The sequence below is a fragment of the Bradysia coprophila genome, unplaced genomic scaffold (genome assembly GCF_014529535.1).
Source record: "Bradysia coprophila strain Holo2 unplaced genomic scaffold, BU_Bcop_v1 contig_358, whole genome shotgun sequence".
Lineage (NCBI taxonomy): Eukaryota > Metazoa > Arthropoda > Insecta > Diptera > Sciaridae > Bradysia > Bradysia coprophila.
Window position 1 is genome coordinate 700,307 of NW_023503616.1, and position 21,325 is coordinate 721,631.

Here is a 21,325-nt window from a genome sequence, read left to right on the forward strand (position 1 = left end):
ACTGACGTGTTTTCCGTGGTGAGCAGTCCTCAACCATAAATTGTAGAACATGTATGCAGCTAAACGTGTAATACTACTGATAACTGAAAGCTTACTTCACAATAATCGTATATCGTCAACAGACATGTACACCACATAAAATGACATAAGGCTATAAAATGGAGCGACATGAAACATGATCAAACCTAATGGAAGCATAATAAACATGCGAATAAACTTTCCTAGAAAAATGCATAAAGTTTAGAATTCAGCTTTTATATTTAGCCTTAATGCTTGGAAAATTATTCAACAATTTCGAAATGTAGAAATTGTGAACGCTGCTAGAATTTGAGGTTGTCAATTTGAACTTTCAGAAATGAGTGTACTATAAATATTTGAAATCCACAATATATTTAATGGTTAAAGCCTAGACAGTCACATTACACTTAGGTTGTCTGTCTTTCTACAATATTATTTGTAAGATCATTAAAGATTCGAATAATCAAGAATTCAAATTTGCATTTCTATCAACTCTGACATTTATTTTAAATTTTTATGTAGAAGCTGCCAGGTATACCTAATTTTAAGTGGAATGAGCTGTTAGATTTATATTAGATGGCGGCTGTAGTTCGTTACATATTTGCAGTTTTATAGTGCTTTACAGAAAAGTTACCTACATATTGACCTACACATTAATGTACCAGAAGCTAAAAACGTAGATCCTCTTCACTGTTCGTTTAACTAATAACATCTCTTTCTTCCGCGTCTCTGGCATCTGTACAGTTAATGAAACAAAGAACTCTACAGTCTTCTGAATACATATGAATAAAATAGGTATTTTCTATGTACACTCATAGAAACAATACGACCACTCATCCGTCTTTAGACAAACACCGACAGCTTTTGTATTACTTCAAAGAATCTAATGTTATACACATACACATAGCATATGGTTGATATAATTCAATCATCTCAAATTGTTTATCCTTACACCAATAACACAATCGTCATGTTGTCACCGAGAAACGATACAAAGTAGATGTGTAAAGGCAAATTCATCATATCAGGGAATGTCGAGTCACAAAGAGTTTGTCCTCAATAGCAAACAAATACGCTAAGCAAAGGAAACGTGACGAATATTTCTAATGCGAATATTTTCATTTGAAACGTTCCCAAATTTACTGTGTAGCGATCGTTTTCTCTATTGACTTCCTACTGGCTTTGGGGAATCAGTTACCATCACAACTTATTGCCGAATTGTGTGCTTTATTAAATACATTTGATACATTCGAAAAGTCTATACTACAATTCCCGTAACACTAAATATGGTGTAACAACATGAAAGCCAATGAAATTTATTTATTTTGATAAAGCGAGTCGTCCTATCTTTTCTAAGTAATTTTTCTTTAACCAAGCTTTAACCAATTCAAATTGTGAAAGTTATTGTTGTTGGCTGAACAATAAGCGAGTCATCGCTATAGTATTGGAATATTTCCCACATACCACATTCCTGCTCTTCTTCATCTTAAAAATATCCAAACCTTTTGCAGATGACGAAAGATCTGTGAAATAACGACTAAAATAAGCAATGAATTTTAGTTAGAAAAATGTATGTTAAAACAAAGGAAGTACAAGATTTGTATTGAATCGTTGAAAATAGTTAAATCAAAAGAAGTAATAGATTTGATTATTATAATGATGATATGTCTGCTATAATCCAAATGATCTACACATAATTGGATGAAAGGGGACGTGGTTTAAGAGTATTTCACAAAAATGGAAGAGATAGCAGACGGACACACAGTAAGTAATTAAAATAGTCTCTTAAGTTGGAGGATAAACGCTTTTCCTATCTACCCCATGCGAAAGTTGACGATTCCATAGCAAATTTGCTCCTGCAAAAATGGCCCATTACATGTTCCGTTCATTTTCTACATTTTCTGTGTGGGTAGATATTAAACCTGTATACATTGGATGTTGCTACGTACTTCATTACTTTGGAAACACTTTGTGACACTCGCAAACTCATTTTTTTAGCAACTTGATTCGGTTACAGTCTTTTTGACAAAGTATATCCGAGTCGATGAGGAGTGATTTTGCTTTTATCATAAAATTGTCACAGAGCCGATTATTGTATGACAAGGTACAAGGTTCAAACTGAAGCGGGTAAACGATTTACCGAACACACAATTTTACAAACTTTTTGTGAGCTTGTGCCATAATGATCGTTAGTACAACATCCGACAAAAAAGTGAACAGGAAGCATTAAGATGTTTGACTATAAGTCGAGCACTTTAATATAAAGAAGAGAAATGTAAATTTATTGTTCCACATAATAATGAAAGCAAGCAGGAAGATGCAATATACTTTTTTAGAGTGCAATTCTACAAATCCAAGTCTCTTTATTAAACCGAAACATTCGCAATATTTTCAAGTTTTATGTTTGTTTATAGTGAGAAAAGCTTTATAAATCTTCCGTTTTGTTGTAAAACTTTTGCAAACATAATGCATTTTCCCAGTAAAATGCACTCGTAAATTGCAGACAAACAACTGGAATATAATGGACAAGTTAATTCTACCTGAAAATAAATTAGTGTTATTGTATACATGTACATATTATGCGGAAGCAGCGATGGCTTTTAATTAAAGAGTAAAGAGTTTCTGTAAGAGTTTTGTGTGTAAAAAGTTGTTCATGCCTGACACTAAAGTTTTGATGAAACAGAACCCTTCCGTATCTTAACAAAACAAACTTTGATTGTTAATTCAATAAAGTAAGAGGTAGAAGAGAAAAAAAATGGAAAAAGGATCCTCAAAAAAGTTGAATATTAATTACAAAGCCGAAAGTAAATGGCGAATCTTTTTCTTTTCTTTTTTTTTTAACTTAACCCAAGAAACTCACCCACAAATAAATGATTCATTCAATTACTTTAAAAAATATTAACAATGAAAAATGTCTATATGACTAATGAGCCTAAATTCGATTTTGTAACAATAACAATTAAAGCTGGGAAAAAATGTGTCCCATTGGTTTCGATATCGTGTGTCAAATCAGTGGCATAATAAATATCATTTGACACGGAATCTAAATAGTTAACGTGCCGAAAGACATTATTTAGGGCTTATGAATAATGTCAAAGTAAAACTTAACGATGAATTAGTTACGTTGTTGGTGATTAAATATTATTGCTTCTGATAAAATTCGGTTCGGTTTTTTGTTTTTGTTTTTAATAAATCGTAAGGCCACCGCTTAGTATTACATAGTTTGAAGTGTTTTATACGTTCATTAACAATTTGTAATCTGAAATTTAGATTAATTGCGATAAAAGCCGTATAAAGACTACAAGTAGAAAATAAATATCAACTCGTGACGAGAAACCCCACTGAAAGTGGGTATGAGAAAATTTACCTTTATTTGACTTGTCCAAACTTCATATTAGTCAAATAGAAAAGAAACTTTTTTGGACTGATTTGATTGTTAGTATATTTCAAAGGAAGTGAACGAATCGTCAAGCGTTAATTCACATTAATGAATTCAAAGGTTTCATTTCTGTAAGATTTGCGGTTTGATCATCAGAGCTTTTGACATTATTATTGTTGAAGTGTTTGGTGCTCCCATCACGTTAGCAAAGATAATTTTTCCTTTTTCCTTTTAATTTGGGAGATAATTTTTCAATGAACACGTATATGTTGTGCGTATCCTATTCCATGACTAAAATAATTTGAATATTTTCATCAACCTTCTTAATGAGCTCAATATAATTGATTTAAAGAGATACATTGGTGTCTCTACGTCATTTGCAACTATTTAGCTTTATCAGAATATAGTTTCACTAACATCGTTAAATTAAGCTGTTAAAAGCTTCGTAATACGTTACACAGAACGATACCTGATTCTATTTATTTTGATACAGAGATTTATCACGCTAGTGTGGCTACTTTCTATATATGCTCAATATCCCTCTATTCTATAAAAATGATTCAGACACTGGAGTCTAACTCTGTTAAAGTGAAAGAATATTATTTATGAATGCAAACTTTAGTCAACTGAACATCTGGCATGGGTTATCCGATGGGCAGACATAGACAATCATTTTAAAAATTGGTAAAAACGAACAATAAGAACTAATTTAAACTAAAATGTCCGATATTTCTAGCAAACTAATTCAATTCCATTCAGAATGAAATGTTAACAAGGCTTATTCAACCATAGAAATGCAAAACCCGAAAATTTGACTAGAACATAATTCTTAATTTCATGAGCTTTATCGTCATATTCCGCAGACAAAGTTTAGCTATTGCATTGTTAGTGCAAACTCTGGGCTGACTGACCATTCTGTTTGAGATATATTTTGCCATTTCAAAGTGAAAGCCAACATCGTTTCTATATTTTAATTAAATAATTTTTTTTATTCAAGTAAGTCGAAAACTTCTGGTAGCATTGTTAAAGAGTTGGGTGAATTCTGAAGAAGACTTTCATTAATTTGGCTAAAAAATTGTGAGTGTGTGAAACACTGTGTAGTGTATCACCTTTCATTCATTGCACACCAATAGAAGTTTACTAAGCAATAATTGAACGTGGTATTTGATTCTATTCCAATCAATATGCCAGTTTATAAATTGAATTTACCCTTTAATATAATGGATATTGAAGAGGTCGTACCAAAGGCGTATCAAAAATTATGAGTGAGCCCTGGGGCCACAGAGCAAAAACTGTACAATGTATTCTAATCAGCAGCAAGTTTCAATGTGCTCAAAATGAACGTAGCAAAATGTTTAGAAATTTGTATTCTCAACATTTATTCATTCAGAACGGAACGTTCGCTTGATAAACATTATTTCCTAAGGACACCATTAAACTTTTGAAACATTAATCCTATTTAGTAAGATAACTGAAGGCTAAATTCGGCAGAGCTTGAAAAATTATGAAAAAAAAACTTTTCGTTCAAGCTTCTAAATTGTTCAATGTATCGGTGGGTGTGTATATTGTAATAATCACCACGTTCATGATTCTGAAACAAAAGGTTAGGCAATGTATACACGAAATACGATAAGAGAAACGGTTTCGATTACAGTAAACCAATAAACGGTCCTAGCGTTAAGAACGAAAATACAACCAATCGAACAATAATTTCCGTTGCCAAAAATATTTTGATTTGCAGTTTGTCTGCTGAAATGAGTGTTAGAACTCCAGACATAAAAAAAAATCTAATTAAAAAAAATTATCAAAATAAATCAAACGTGAGTTCTAAACAAACATCGGTATACGGCATACACAAGAATTAGATAAACTCCAAGACAAGGTAATATAAAAAAAAATGGAAGAAAATTGTATTATAAAAAACATTTTTCCAACATTCACGTCTTTATCTATAAACCAAATTTGAATTTTCTTATTTGCATAATGTTATGTGCTTTGATTATGAAATTCTACGGTACCGTACAAAAAAAATCTTTTTTATGAAGCTTATTGTTGAATATATTTCATATGCGTATTATCGCAGAACGATAGAGAGGTACATTTTTTTTCATAAGATAAATATACAAAGTGGTATATTTAACCGTGTTCTTTCCCGTACAATGATCATGTATTCAAGGTTTAAAGAATAAAAAAAAAATGTTTAAAGAAAGAATACTTCTTAAGTAAACAAAAGAGCATGCAAAGACTGATCGAATTGAAATTCACCTTCTTATAATATTATATGGCAAAGAATCACTTGCTCTGTATGCCAGACAATGATGAGGATATGCGAAATACTATGTGTATATAAGATTAATCCCAACCAAGTGTTTTTTATCGCATCGCCGCTTATTAATCCAACTGTTTTCCTATACACACACCATCAAGCACAATCAACAAAAGCTTCTTTTTTTTATTTAAGCTATCAAAAGAGCTTAAGTCACTTTTTTCATACAATTTTCATAATTTCATTAGAAAAAACCATTAAATAACTTTGATATTTTTTGCTTCTTTTTTTTCTTGTTTTCACTTTCCTCCTTTTTTCTAAAAAAAAACTTTATCAAACAAAACAACTTTTTTTATGGATTTTCCCAACACTTACAAAAAGTTGATCTTAAATCAACACTCAGTAAATTCAAAATATCCGAACGGTTGAGCTGGCGAGAGACGACTAAACCTGAAACTGGTAAATTCGGAAAAGCTAACTCAACAAAATCGAATGAGATTTTACTGAAGCGAAGAGAGTTGTGTAGAAGGAAAAGTGAAAAGGGAAAAAAATGTTTATCTGTGATGTATGATAAATATTATACACACGTACACGTTCATCGCATGTTCATTGTATGGAAAAATTTAGAGAGGTAAAATTGATCTCGTTGAAGAGAATCAAAATCGGATGGTTCATATTTTCTTGTGGAAAATGTCAAAGGTATACAAGATATATAGAATATATTATATGTCTACAGACGTGTTTGCTCAACTACAATGGATGTGTATGTATAAATTTGGAACACACAGTTACATGAGTAATGGCATATAAAGTATAAACCTCAGGTGAAACAGAGTTAAGTTTCAATGAAGGGATAAAAGTCTGTATTGTCTGTATTTATAAAATGTATGCGTTTTGTTAACACGAACATAAGAGCCAAGAAAATAGGGTTATTTGTTACTTTTTAGGTTCAGGCAATACGATTCGTTTAAAATGTGTTTCAAGTTTCAATGCAAGTTTTATTTTGTGGAAAAGATTAGCTATGGAATGCTGTTGAACAATAAACGTAAACGAAGCGAGCTTTTTAAATTTCGAATCATTTTTTGTTGTTACATTACGAACGAGTTAAAAAGAAAAACCGTTCACTTAATGTTTGTGAGCTGGGCACGAGCATGAGTAGTTAAATTTAAAGAAAATTGAAATGTTAATGATACCTTCTGCATGAAATTAAGTAGACATTAACAGATTATACGCATTATCATTCACCAGCTCTTTCTTTACCCATAACTTTAAGAAGAAACGAAGAATGAACAACTGGAAAGAACCTGCGAACGAAATTAACTAAAAATAAAGTTTTCAATTGAACTTGCTTACAAAACGAAAAAATCGATAAAATTGTTTCAACCGAGGGGCAGCCTAACATAGAAAATCCTTTGTTAAAAAATTCTTTTAAATTTAAAAAAAAATCTTTAAAATTGAGTAAAAATGTATCGTTGCATATCAGAGAAACCTAGAGACTTTCCTTGAAAATCAAGTACCAGATATCCACTATATCTATCCACAACCCGACTATCCAGCATCCACACTAATCTTAACAATTCCTTTTGCAACTTTGCAACTCCATTCCATTTCTACCATATTCTGCTAGGTAAACTGAAAGCCCAAAAATTTAAACATTTTTCCTACAATTGCTAATTGACACTTCCCAAAATCGTATACCTAATAAAATTCTCGAAAAGCGTTTGAATAATCGATCTGTGAATATTTAAACTCGGTTACAATTTCAAATTTCTATGTACACACATGATACTAGTAAAATACTCTTAGCTAAAAATCGTACGGGTACAAAAGTGTTTGTGACGCTCAGCTCGTATAATATGTAAATCGACACAATTCATATAACTTACCTTTTGTAACATAAACGAACGATAGACGTTTGTAGAAACAGATGGGTTACTAATTAGTAGGCAAAATGCCTATCAGTTCGTTTCTGACCGGTCCTGTTAGTTTCTTTTAAAACTTAACTCTAGGTCAGAATCTCTGATATATGAATAAAGTCAGGCTTATTGAGAAAGTAACAAAATTAACAAAAACGAGTTGCGTGCATGAGAATTTCTAACAACTAATCGTAAAATTAGGTGCTCGACATCAATTATTACAAATGAATAATCAATATATCAAGAGTACGTGCACTTATATTAGAAACACCCGCCAATAATCTACTCTCAGTGTCAATATTTTTAACAATGCTTTCGATATCGATGGTTTACGACAGGAATATCTTACAATACAGTGTGCAAATTACAACAATTGAAATTACTAACAACAGCTGCTAATAATCATACCTATAAAGAATTCGAATAACTATAGGTACCTCTAAATGTATTGCTTCTGGAAGTTGAATGGAAAAACAAGACAGAGCAGAGGATCAAATGTGTTTTCGTTGTGTAGTGGTTATCACATCTGCTTAACACGCAGAAGGTCCCAGGTTCGATCCCTGGCGAAAACATTTTTTTTCGTCAGTTAGATTTGGGGAGCAATTTATTAAAAATGAGCGATTCTCCATAATTTGATTCCTTCGACTATACTGGATTATCTAAATAATCCCAGAATAATCTGACTGACGAAAAAAAATTGTTTTCGCCAGGGATCGAACCTGGGACCTTCTGCGTGTTAAGCAGATGTGATAACCACTACACAACGAAAACACATTTGAACCTCTGTCTTGTTTTTCCACTCAACCTACAAAAGCAATACATTTAGAGGTGCCTAATCATTTAAATTCTTTATAGGTACGATTAACAGCAGCTGTTAGTGTTGAGTTATAAAGTGAGTATCTTGTTGGTGTTTTATAGTAATCGAGCCTAGCAAAAACTTATTTGACCTGGAAACTTTTTCCAGGGGTGGTGAAGTCTTGGGTTTTGTTTTTTTGTAACACTGGTCTGGTCAATTGAATGAGATTGTGGATCAATTTAGTAAATTTCAATATATTAGACTTTGCCACCCCTGGAAAAACCTTCCAGGTTTTTATAAGATTTAAAAACTTTTTCAGAATCATCTATATTAATTTGTCCTGTAAACTCATCACGCGAATAGAAAATATTAAAATTAAAGGTACAATTATATTAATGTCGAAGTAACGTTCGTTTGCAGTGGAGTTTGACGAATGAGGTTCGCTAAATAAATAAAAATTACACAAAAAATTCGCATTTTTAACAAAAAGAACTCTTGGATCAAGATGTGGGATGGTTATAACAAATCAGTAGAAATGATAGATTATTTTCCATTTTCTTTTTTTCGTAAACTGGTATAAATAATGTGAAACGTAATATTTATTTTCACCATTTCCCTGAAGATTTACATATTTTTGTAATTATTATGCATACAACAGCATACCTATATTTATACGTAACAGTACACAGCCCTATTAACCTTTCGCAACAAAAAATATCCGACGAGTATGAGACAACAAAAATAGCAATAAATTAACGTAGCGGTCGTATTGCGGCGAATTGTACCTTTTTCGCATTTGAAATAATTTATTGAATAGATGAGGATGATGTCTTTCAGAGAAAATGGATACTAATAAATTCCACTTTCGAGTTGAAAGGAAATTAATGTTTGAATTCATTTATTTTGATGAAATCTATGAAAAAATCTATTGAAATAAAATGTTTTTATTTCTCACGAAAAGGTATTTTACGTATATATAGAGGGTCGTGAAGAAAAGCGCACGTGTTATCTAACCGTTTGTAGATTTTCATGATTTGCATACATAACCATTTTTCTACTGTAACAAAACACAAGGCATTTTTCGTTTTAGATCAATAATTTTTCAATCAGACTTTATAGAACAAATAGGTCAAGTACAAAAGAATCCGATCGCATAGCATTAACAAAAGGATTACGAGTACTCTCATATTAAAACGTGACAAATTATGTCTACTGATGAAAACCAATCTATTGCGACCTAGTATTGCCTGGTAATTTGTTAATTGAGACGTTTGTGAGAAAATGTTACAGTATTTCAAACATTTATTGCTAGGACGGGCTATCTTAACTTTTCATCTGTTATTGTATGGAACGAAGGAGTAAATAGATAGAAAAATTAATGGTAAAACATACGAAGTAACAGATTGGCCATCAATTTAAAATATGCAATTCTACGTCGACGACAAAAGTAAGCGAAGAAGTACTATTTTGAAGTGGAATAGCTCTTTCATCAAACACTTCGACTAGGAGACATCTTAAACAAATGAAGTAAAAGATTTAATGATTTTGTTTCAAAACACACGATGTTTCTGAAATGTTAATTTAGGAAAACATTTGGAGAGCGTAATGTCATTCATATTTTATGTAATGAAATCAGATTCAAACCTATTCAGGATCTCTGCTGTTCATAAAGTTTCTGGAAACGAAAAGAATTTACAATTTCTATCTGACTCTTCTTACTCTACCTTTGTAATTTTTTCGCTTTTTTTTGTCGAAAATGTTTCGCAAACAATCAGGTACACGGTAATTCGCAAGCCAAATAAAAATAAACTCGTAACCTTTACTTCCCATTTTTTTTCTGTGAATAATTTATTTGTGAAAATAAATCGAATAAAATAAAATTGAAAAGAAAATACGATAAAAAGTGCGCGTTTTCCTTGAGTTTTGAATTACACTTTTCGCAAAATATCCTAATGAAGCATGCTTTTTAATAGGATTTATGAATGTGCATTATATATCCACATTATATAATACATCTATTATATATGCACTTGTATGTGTGTGAATGTTGTTAAGTGTGTGACACAATTTTTGTTGAATAAATTATATCCTGTGCTATTTAGAGCGTAAACTTTGGGATGAATTATCTTCGTTTACGTGTATTTGTAGACATATAGACATGAAAGAAATTTCTTACATTTCAGTGAATAAAATCCAGCAACTATACCACTCACGTATTACACATTATAACGAAACGTATTCGCATTTGATATAAACCTTTCGATATAATCACAAGAATATCACAAAAAACAAAAAAAAGAAGAGAATAACCTGGGTTGTATCAGAAATATATGACCATTATTGTTCCCAAATATCGGAAACTCAGGCATCCACAGTCCCAATAAGAGGAATGAAATATGTTTCGCTCATATTTATTTCACAATCTATAAATATGACATCGCACAGGGTTCAGGTGAATACATAAATATCAATTGAATGGCTAAAGCGTGCAGTTTTTTTTTTTGGACTATATAAAATACTGGATGCCGTACAAACCGCTCATGTTATTTTTTTCCCTAACAAATGGTTATAAAAAATGGTTTTACCTGAAAAAGGAAAATATCGATTTGCAACCTGTCCCAGATGTAAAAAAATGTGTACATGCCATGTTATAGGAATTTAATATCTGGAATAAGCTAGAGGGCGGTTGCAAAATGTACACCACGATGGAACAGTTAAAAGCACTAACAAATTGATTAATTGCACACTACACAGAATCTACATAATGTAAAATGTTACGGTATCTGCAGTTCGTGATATTATTGGCATTTTTAATTACAATTGAGAAACAATTAGTTCTAATTGAACGTATTTCGTACTGTGCAATTGTGGAAGGTACATAACAATATCGTGTAAATTTTAGAACATATTGACGTGGAAAACACGATGTGTGGTACATAATAATCAATAAATTAATCGACTAATTGAATGACACGGAATACTACTAAAGCCTTTTAACTGAAAATCCGTAAGTTAGTTTCAAAGAGCTATAGTGAAACTTGTTACTATTTTATAGTAATTCAAAAGCTCAAAACTAGTCCCTTCTATGTGTTTTTAAATATATTTGTGATGACTGACCACACTACACACAACGAAACCGATTTATTGCCATTTAATTTCAACTTCCTCGTTTAAATTCCTAAACTGTAAGGCTTCCGTATCCGTTTACGACATTTTAATCTCCATCGATAGGAAGTATTCGATATAGAAGTCCATTACTTTCGATCAAACGTACACAATATATTGAAAAAACCCTTATAAACATACACACAATAGGTCAAAGCATTAAAGAATTATATCCTGACGCTACGAATGAAGTATATATAAAATATCGTAGTCGATTCATTGAATTGAAAATATGTCGTTTTGGTGTGTAACGAATTTATGTCGGAAAATTATCTTCAATTTCTCTTCATTTCTTCTCTGGCACATCAATTCAATATGTTAAATAGCATATATACACACAGAGAGAAAAGATAATTCGTCTTTTCAACTAAGAAATACTTTCAGAAGGATGACGAAACACCATATAATGTCATTTTGAAACCCAGAGCCATTTTTTTCCGGCTTACCATCTCCTATTTTCAATTTAAATTTATACGTTTGAAACTCCTTTCGTCTATATAACACACCGAATTGCCAGAGCGAAATATAAATATATATTCTGCCATACATATATACAACACATACAGCTCGAGGGGGAACCTACGCGGGCAAATACTGGGACAGGTGCTATTTGCTGTTGGCGCCAATAGGAGGAAATAGTGCTTCAATAGTAACCAATAGCAAATAGATGGGACAAGAATTGCTCGCGTAGCTTCCCCCTCGATACAGCTATCCCTATCTCACTCTTTGGTGTAATACTACAAATTTCTTCACATTAAATATATCGTCTTCTTTTGATATGCATACCAAGAAATCGAGCTCAAGTCTCAATTGAAAATGCTTTTGGGGCTTTTGTGTGGTGAAAAGTCAGCAAATTTTCCAGGCTACCGGTATTATTAATAAAATGTTATTACGAGTAATACTTAATGGAATATTTTCCACAATATTTGGTAAAGAATTTACCGAAAATTAAATTGAATATCGAAAATGAGATGGAAAACGGTTTGAACTTCGCAAAATTTTGTAAATATTTTCTTCGCTGCGATAATATATTGGTTGTATATAAGTATACACACCAAGTTACTATATTTGTTGATTGTTCGGGGTATGATGGTTGATCCAAATAAAAGCTTCAACGTGATGTGACTTTTAGATATTTTAGGAAATATTTATGTACATGTAGAATAGACGTATGTAGGACACGCTATATAATTCATGAATATGACATCGAAAATATCAACGTATGACATCGACAAGAAAAGCTTATTCCATTTGTATCAACTGGGATTACTTTATTCCTGGCTTATATGTTTTAAAGGTATACACTGCAGATGTGCAGAAAAACAATATTACAGACGGTGAAAAGTAAGAAGTCTCTTTATGGGGAGAAAAAAGTGAAATTCGACATGTTTTCTGATTGGTAGTCGTTGTGACTTGTAAATGATTCCACGCAAGTTTGCCAAGTTAAAATCTAGTATTTCATTATTGTTGAGAGCACGTAGGTCTCCAGTTGCATCATTCTAAAAAAAACACATTTTAAAGTTTTTTAAGAGCTTTATCGATGTTACCAGGCAATTGAGTGTTTGTGTGTCAATGATATTTTGGCGCAAAATTTTAATACAGCCTGTAAATATTTTTCATATGCAGAATGAGCACCAGCTGAATATCACCAGCTGGATCTGCTAACACACACTTATTGTATGATAAACAATCAAAACACATTCTTAACAATGTGTTTACTTCATTCATACGTGTTATGTGCGCGTAGATGACGTTAACGTAGAAATTCACTGTGTATAGGTTGTCTTTGAATAGTATACAATACAAAGTGTTTTTGTTTGTACACCAGCTGGTGATATTCAGCTGGTGCTCATTCTGCACATAAGAAACTTTTAGCAATTGTACGTCTGAGCGAATTCAAATTTTCCGCTAAAATATCTATGATATTGGAAGTACTTAATTGACTGGTAACATTGATGTCTGAATCTATTACAAACCACAACAACTCTGAAATGAGAAAACGCACTGATCCTAGCATGAACACTGAATTAACAAGTGTCAAATTTAGAGGCCTTAGTGATAAGAGCTACACTTGACAAAATTAACGAATTATCACATTTTCGTTTTCAACAGATTCTACATAATTTCTAGATCCACAAATTTGACAGTCTTGATATTGAATGGTTTTTAGGTTTTTATCCCAGTAAACTGGTCGTTATACATGTGCGACAAAAATTTCGACTGGGAAAAAATTCAAAACTTGCATTCAATATAACAGCTCTCAGAATCTGTGGGACTAGTAATATCATATCCCACATGAAACGGAAATGTGATAATTCGTAATTTTTCATAATTGTACTGCTTAGGATTGTTTGTAGTATGTTTTAACTCATACAAAGAAAACAAGTTATCTATCTTGACAAAAGAGTTTCTTTTTCTTTTGTCAAGATAGATAGGCACAGCCTCCGATTACTTTCTATGTTCATGTTAGAAGTAATGTTTGGGTTAAAATATGTCTTTTTTCATTTCTTTCACCAAAGTCCCACTGTACCTTTTTGTGCCCAAGACGATAATGAGTTAATGCACAAAAATTAACAAATAATCTACTTTATGCAAAGCCGACACCAAAACTTATGCTCTAAATTCAACTATTTATATCGCTCGGATAAGAAATCCTCATATCATTCTACTACATTCCACAAATGACTTTCGCTCTGGGCCTTATTACTTTAATGGGACTAATCAAATACCAAATAATCCAACGGCAAAGTGAAACTTTCTGTTCGAAGTCGGAACACAAAACCTAAATAAATAATAGAAAAACACCCATAACACATAGTACGTAACGACCCTTGAATCAAATGCGCTACATGTTTTAAATACTGTTACACACTGTACAATATGTGGCATTATTTCTTCTATAATTTATTATTTATAAATATATTTACAGAATAGGAAAAGTTTTGTGTCCCGGGGACAAAATGAATATTTAGAGTATTTATCACATTTGTTATTGTATGTGTATGGAAAAGGAAAATCACGTAGCACATCTCATACATAACACATTGTCCCATTGCATAGATATCCAGCTTAAGGACGAACATGGGGAGATTCATGCTCGAAAAAAGAAAAACTTTTCACTTTTGGTTTATAATGACGAGAATAATGACGAACTTTTGCTGTCGTTTTTTCTCCCTTCTTTTCGAAGGATCATCGTTCGGCCTTAGAACGGTATGTTGTAGTCGACCACAGGTGTTGGGAATATTCTTTTTTATGCGAATTCATTAGAGCTTATTGTCCATCATTTACAGTAAAGAATAAGAAAACAGAATATAATGCTCCCAAGGTAATACCAACTCTACACCTTCCAACAAATTGGCTTACATTTTTCTACCATAGCTACTCAGTGAGGTAATTTTTGAGCCGCCTGTGTAATATTTTGGTAATAGAATGAAACAAGTCGACTACAAATCTTTCATATGGGCAAGCATGAAAGGCTCACCATTGTCCCATTTTTCAGATTAAATGGGACTGTTGACTGTTGACAGAAATGAAATACTCTGAATTTTTGATATTTAGATAGTCTAGACGCTTAAAAGACGATAAATTGCTTAGCTCATCACTGGATCTTGGACCATAAGAAGGAGGAGCATCTGAATAAATATAATCTCGTGCGTACATCCATCTCAATTCCAGACTTTTTTAAATGCCCATTTCGAACCCAAATCTATTCCAACAGACAAAAGCCAATTAGTCATGATGAGGGTGCGCGGTGTGTAGGTTTGGAAAAATTCTTGACAATTCCGTGTTAGGAAATTGCGCGTTAGGAGGTTAGGGCCTATACGTTAAGCTGCACTGATTTTACGAAGGAGTTACAATCGATTAAATTTGGCAATTAATTTGATATAAAATCGGTATGGAATTTTTCTCGACAACTTCTGTCGATGCTGGATGCTCCTGCTGCTACTGTCATTATTATTTGAAGTATATGTGTGTCGTCTACTCATACCACTCATAAAAGTGTACTTACAATCGAAACTTTCACCTTAAACATTTATAGTACCGGTTTTGAATTTTTTTGAATTATTTGTTGCCCCTTGTCACCAATCAGTTCTTTATGTAATTTCAACAAAAACAAAACCAAGAGGATGACTGTTATGTAGTTTGCCTGTTTATTTAATGTACACACAGGACTCTGATCCCGATCACAACATTTTCTTGACAACATCATACAACACTAGTACGAATGCATCGCCGGTACCACGAAAAACGTTTGTCAAGGCTCCTCTGTAAAAACCACGAATGCCTTCCTGTTTAGCAATTGTTATCCAACACTGGGCACTGCTGTTGTAAATCACTTCCGTTGCTTTCAATCCCGATTGCATCATCATACGTCGTCGAACCGTATCGAATGGATACGCGACAATACCGGCAACAGTGGTTACACCTTGGGCTATAGCCCATGAAATGTAAATTGGCGTATTCTTCGGATCTGCCATCATGCCACGGATAGTGTCATAGAAGCCAAAGTACACTGCCCGATAGATTACGATACCTAATGACATTCGCGACACAAAAATGAGAAAATGTTATGAGTCTGTATAAGAAGAGTGCTTAAGACCCTTTGATCACCTTGTATAGATGTGGTAAAGCCACGATATAGGCCAAAGAATCCATCGGTTTTGAATGTTTTGCGCAGAAAGTCACCAAGGCCTAGGAATTCTCGAGACCCGTTTTTACCGACATCAGTAGCCAGACGTGTACGAGCAAAATCGAGCGGATAGACTAAGCACAACGATGTAGCACCGGCCGCACTACCAGCAGCCAAGTTACCAAGGAAATATCGTCCGAATTGGGTATGTTTGTCAACGCCTTGTAGGAAAATGTGCTGGTACTTGTCTTTGCAGACAAAATTCAGAGCTTGAGTGGGAAAATAGCGAATGACATTGGCTAAATTGCCTCGCCAGTACGCAATGAAGCCTTGCTCTTTCGGAATGCGAACCAGACAGTCGATGAGACCTTATCGAAATGGAAACAAAAAGCGTTACTGATATGTTTACGTGATTCCATAACCGATGCATCAATACCTTTGTACCGTTTATCTTCGGGTATTTGTTTGGAAATGTGTTGTACTTGTAACAGAAATTTAACCCGTTCGATTGGGGCAACGACTGTTTTTGACACAGCTGCCGAAACACCACCAGCAATGAAATTTTTTAGCGAATCATACGGATCTGATAGTCCGGACATTTTTCCAATTTTCACTCGTTTTATGTCATCGTATTTGATTGTTCATTTTGTAAGTATTTTGTAAGTGTCGATGTTCATAAAAACCAAACAAACGATTGAGTTCGAACAAACAGACAAATAAATGCAAAACAAATGTCAATAACGAAAAAAAAATGTTTCTTATTACTTAAACAACAATTTCAAACTCTAAGTGATTTTATTTTGCGACAAAGTGGAATGAACCGTAATAATTAGTGTAATCAACTGCACGAGAATCCACAACCATTTCAATAGACCCGTTCATAAGTTTTTATTTCGCCACAAAATACTTCTCTCAGTTTTTTCTTTTTACACCGCCCTTGGCGGACTGACAGTTGATAGTTTCACAAAATTACGGTCTATTTTTGTCTAAAAATACATATTGTTGTTGTAAATTTACATCATGATCATCGTATGGTTGACAGTTTAACTGTCATATTCAGATATCTAACGATGTAAACGTCACAAAGATATTTAAATTTAAATTTTTGTAGAAAAAGTGTGTATTACCTCACTTTGTAAATGAACTTTTAAATTTCGTATTAATTTTTTGCGCACTAGTGCGTAAAAGTGACATTTGTAAAAAATTAGGATCCCACTTCTGTACATAACATCATGAAGTATCTAACTTGTACCTAAACTGGAATTTCGCGCATACTATGCACCCAATAAAATGAAATTTTGGATGTACATTAAAATCGCCCAACTTCTACGAGTAACCCGTAGAAAGTACGTTTTGTATGTACATTTGGTCTTATAGCGTTTTTGGGGGTTTTATCCGTACGTTGATGTACACTTTATTCGTACATTGTTGTACATTTAATCAGTACTTATCATGTGACAGTTCAACTGTCATAGCTGCAATTGTGATTTCTATATTTCAACCAAATTGACCTCATTCCGCTCCTCAGATATCTTTTTTTCAATTATTTTCTTAGACAACAATAATTTTTATTGGTTGAATTTAAAAAAATTAAATGAAAATGTTAAAAAAATAATCTGACCCGGGTTTGATTCGAAATGGGTTGTGATTTTCGCCATTTTAAGAAGAAGAAGAATGCCGTTTCAGGTCTATGACGCTCAGTAAACACACAATTTGTGAAACTATTTATGTTTCAGGCATGTAGTATATGTTGAATAAATTGGTTTATTGAGTCTATATCACAATTTCAATAGATCATTGAAGTGAAAAATCAAAAAGAAAATGTTGACATTGGCGCTGGCGATCAGTTTCGACGGTCAAACCGTGAACTTTCATCACAACCCATTACGCAAAGGGCAGCCACATCAAGAACTCATTTTGATCTGATGAGGCCAATCAAGGTGATTGATAAATGAAAGGTTGCTCGTAAAATTTGCAGTTAGTTTGTCTACCACTCCCAGTTAGGTTAAAATGTGACTACAGACTTGAAGCACAACAGACGTAGGAAGTAGAAAAAACTATTTGCTGGCGGAATACTGTCATTTGACAGTTTATGTTAGTAACTGACACGATGCTATGAATTGTTTGTCGTTTCAGTTATTAACAGGAACGTCAATTTTTAAAAGATTTTGCCAACTTCGATTTGAAATTATACTTTTGGGAAACATGAGATGGGAAATATTTAAATATGAAATACATTTTTTACAAAATCTAGAAGTTCAACTTACATTTTGATACGTCGTATCTGAAACTAAAAAAGCACCACTGTGCCAATCAATTATTTACTTTATTTTACTTTTCAACCGTTAATTAGAAACTGGTCGAAATACACTTCGATTCTCTCAACGGCCTGTTAGCTCAGCTGGAAAGTCTTTGCCTGGAGTGTGAGAGGTACCCGGTTCAAATCCATTGAAAACTTGTTTTTTTATTTAATTTTTTTATTTTTGCTTGTGATCTCTTTTCAAAACTAAAAAAACAGATGATATGATATGATTGTATCATTACGAATCATTAATTAGCTTTGATCTATTTTTAAATTGACAAATAAACGTCAAAATCCGTATGACACTTACTGTACGTTTTAAACGGTTTAATGTACGGATGAGTAAACCACTGGTCTTATTGCGTTTTTGGGATTATTCTTCTGTTCACATGAGACAAAAGTGTCGTTGCTTGATTTGCTTTGATTTTAGCGGCGATCTAGCGATTTAAAAAATTTAGGGAATTTTATTAGATTTTCTTGTTTTTCCCTTCACTAATTATCCAATAAAATTACCAAAATTTAAATTAACCATAGAACTGTCAGCTTCGGTGCTTGTGCTTGAGAGTGCTTTGAGAGTGCAATACCCTCGTTAGGGTCGCTCTGATTGCAATATTTATCGCAATATTTTTTGGGCTACTTCAATGTCTTTTTTCGCAAAACACAGACACAGTCACTTTTGAAATGTTTGCTGTTGTCTTAACGTAACAAAACTTTTTTTTAAAACTGATAGAAATTGGTACAACGACAAGTAACAAAGAAAGACCTGCCGAGTGGTTTGTCCAATTCCACTCATGACCCTCATTAAGGAATTTTTGTCGCCTATTCATATACCTGCAATGAATCTGTCGTTAGATTTTAGCCTTAGTAATGCGTCTGCAATGAATCTGTCGTTAGACTTTAGCCCCCAGTAATGTGTCTGAGAAATAAAAGGATTGTTAAGCTGCATTTTAAGTCATTAGTGTACTTATGTGTGAAAATTTCCGATACTTTTACAACGCGTAAAGTAATTATATTTTATTGGCCTACTCCAAGACGTTACCACACAGTCCATTTATGTGAAACTGACATCGTTTCATGTGATTCAGCAATAAATTGTTTTTTACTTCAAGAACCAATACCAAAATGCAATTACAGAATTCACACCGTGATCTCAGTGGCTCTGTTAATTCATGCTAACCAACTAAAACGAAACTTTTTTTAATTAAACCGAAACAAAACATCCTATACTTTGTCATCAAAAGTTTCACAAACTGATAGAAATTGGTACAACGACATGCAACAAAGAAAGACCTGCCGAGTGGTTTGTTCAATTCCACTCATGACCCTCATTAAGGAATTTTTGTCGCCGATTAATATACCTGCAGCAAAAGACCGTTTTTCCAAACAGTGAAAACAGATGATGAAGAACTGACTATTTAAAAAACATTGATCACGATTGCAATTATACTGACTGAAATAAAATTGAGAATTGAATTGTAGTGGCGTTATTTTTTGCGCTTTTTTCTCTCTATTTTCTTTTGATATTGGAACCAAAAAAAGACCAACAAAACAATAACAATCTATTGAAGAAACTGAATTTTTCAAATACATTTTTAGACGAATCGAATGGGTTCTTTCTATTGTCTTGTAGTATTTGTCCAAAGTAGAAATGATCAAAAGAAGCGCGATAATAAGATCTTACCTGACAATGGGACAGACATCCAACTTTATGTGGAAAATACGAGATATGTAGTCATAGAATATAAAAACACCTGCGCGATAGTAGGGCAACAAAATCTAATTACTTTACGCGTTGTAAAAACATCGGAAATTTTCTAAGTACACTAATGACTTGAAATGCTGCTGACAAATCCTTTTTTTCTCGGACGCATTATTGAGGTGTACAGTCTAACGACAGATTCATTGCAGGTATATTAATAGGCAACAAATTCCTTAATGAGAGTCATAGGTGGAAATTTGACAAACCACTCGGAAGGTCTTTCTTTGTTGCTTAAATAGAGGTGACGTTGTACCAATTTCTATCAGTTTGCATTAGTACCTTGTCAAGATAACTCGCAAGAATTTACTCAAAGACGTAGAGTGTGAGATAGTGGAACTTTATTTTGAGACAAGCACAGGATTTTTTGTTTCAGTTTAATTGGAAAAAAAGAAAAAAGTTTTGTTAAGACAACGGCGAACAATTAAAAAGTGACTGTGTTATAGACTAAACCTGGTTGAACAAAAAACGAGGAAGTAGTCCAAAAATATTGCGATAAATATTGCGATCAGAGATCAGAGCAAAAAAAAATCAAAATCGAAAAAAAATGAACATCAATCTGGACGATTATTTCGCGAGTGTACTCGACAAAGATAGTTCGACTAAACATTTCGCAGCAAAATCAATGAGAGTGGATTTGTATAGGTGTTTGCTGTGTCAGAAGTTTTATCGAGGAGACCAATTGAGTATCCATCATGATCTCCTCCATCCAAAGGTGGGGAAACACATTTATAAAATGTATTCCAAGGGCAGCAGCGAATATTCGGACCCTTCGGAGATAACACTAGAAATCTTTTACCAGTGTAAAATTTGTGGCAAATATCTTGATCTTGAAGATCTACAACCACACCATAAGCAAAATCATCCGGAAATACCGTCAACATCAAACAAATGCATAGACATGTCTATATGGAGCAGTGCAGAGAATTTTAACATCGCCCAGGAAAAGAATCCAGAGAGTATTTTGTGGTAAAGAACAAGAAAAATCAGCGCGAAAATGCAAACTATTGACACCTATATCTACCTAGCGTTCAATGACATTTGGTGTAGATAATCAAACTTGGTAGTATGTAAAATTTATCGATTGTAAGTAAAAA

At 33.1% G+C, this 21,325-nt stretch overlaps 2 protein-coding genes and 2 non-coding genes across 4 annotated transcripts in view; 1 reads left to right on the forward strand and 3 right to left on the reverse strand.

Annotated features, from left to right (window-relative positions):
• LOC119081650 overlaps positions 1–6,093 on the reverse strand; it is a 57,308-nt gene extending 51,215 nt beyond the window's left edge. Inside the window, exon 1 of the mRNA XM_037190732.1 lies at positions 5,663–6,093. The gene's annotated coding sequence lies outside the window, so the exon portion shown is untranslated. The remainder of the gene's footprint in view (positions 1–5,662) is intronic.
• A 1,985-nt stretch (positions 6,094–8,078) lies between these two features.
• On the forward strand, positions 8,079–8,151 carry Trnav-aac. The gene has a single exon. It is a non-coding gene; the product is annotated as a tRNA-Val (tRNA).
• Positions 8,152–8,277: 126 nt separating this feature from the next.
• Trnav-aac lies at positions 8,278–8,350 on the reverse strand. The gene has a single exon. It is a non-coding gene; the product is annotated as a tRNA-Val (tRNA).
• Positions 8,351–15,671: 7,321 nt separating this feature from the next.
• LOC119081653 (ADP,ATP carrier protein-like) lies at positions 15,672–17,114 on the reverse strand. The gene is made up of 3 exons (XM_037190735.1): positions 16,607–17,114; positions 16,152–16,538; positions 15,672–16,074 (listed from the first exon to the last, which is right to left on the reverse strand). Exons 1-3 carry the CDS (start codon positions 16,767–16,769, stop codon positions 15,725–15,727), a joined length of 900 nt encoding a protein of 299 aa, XP_037046630.1. The 5' UTR covers positions 16,770–17,114; the 3' UTR covers positions 15,672–15,724.
• Positions 17,115–21,325: the final 4,211 nt, after the last annotated feature.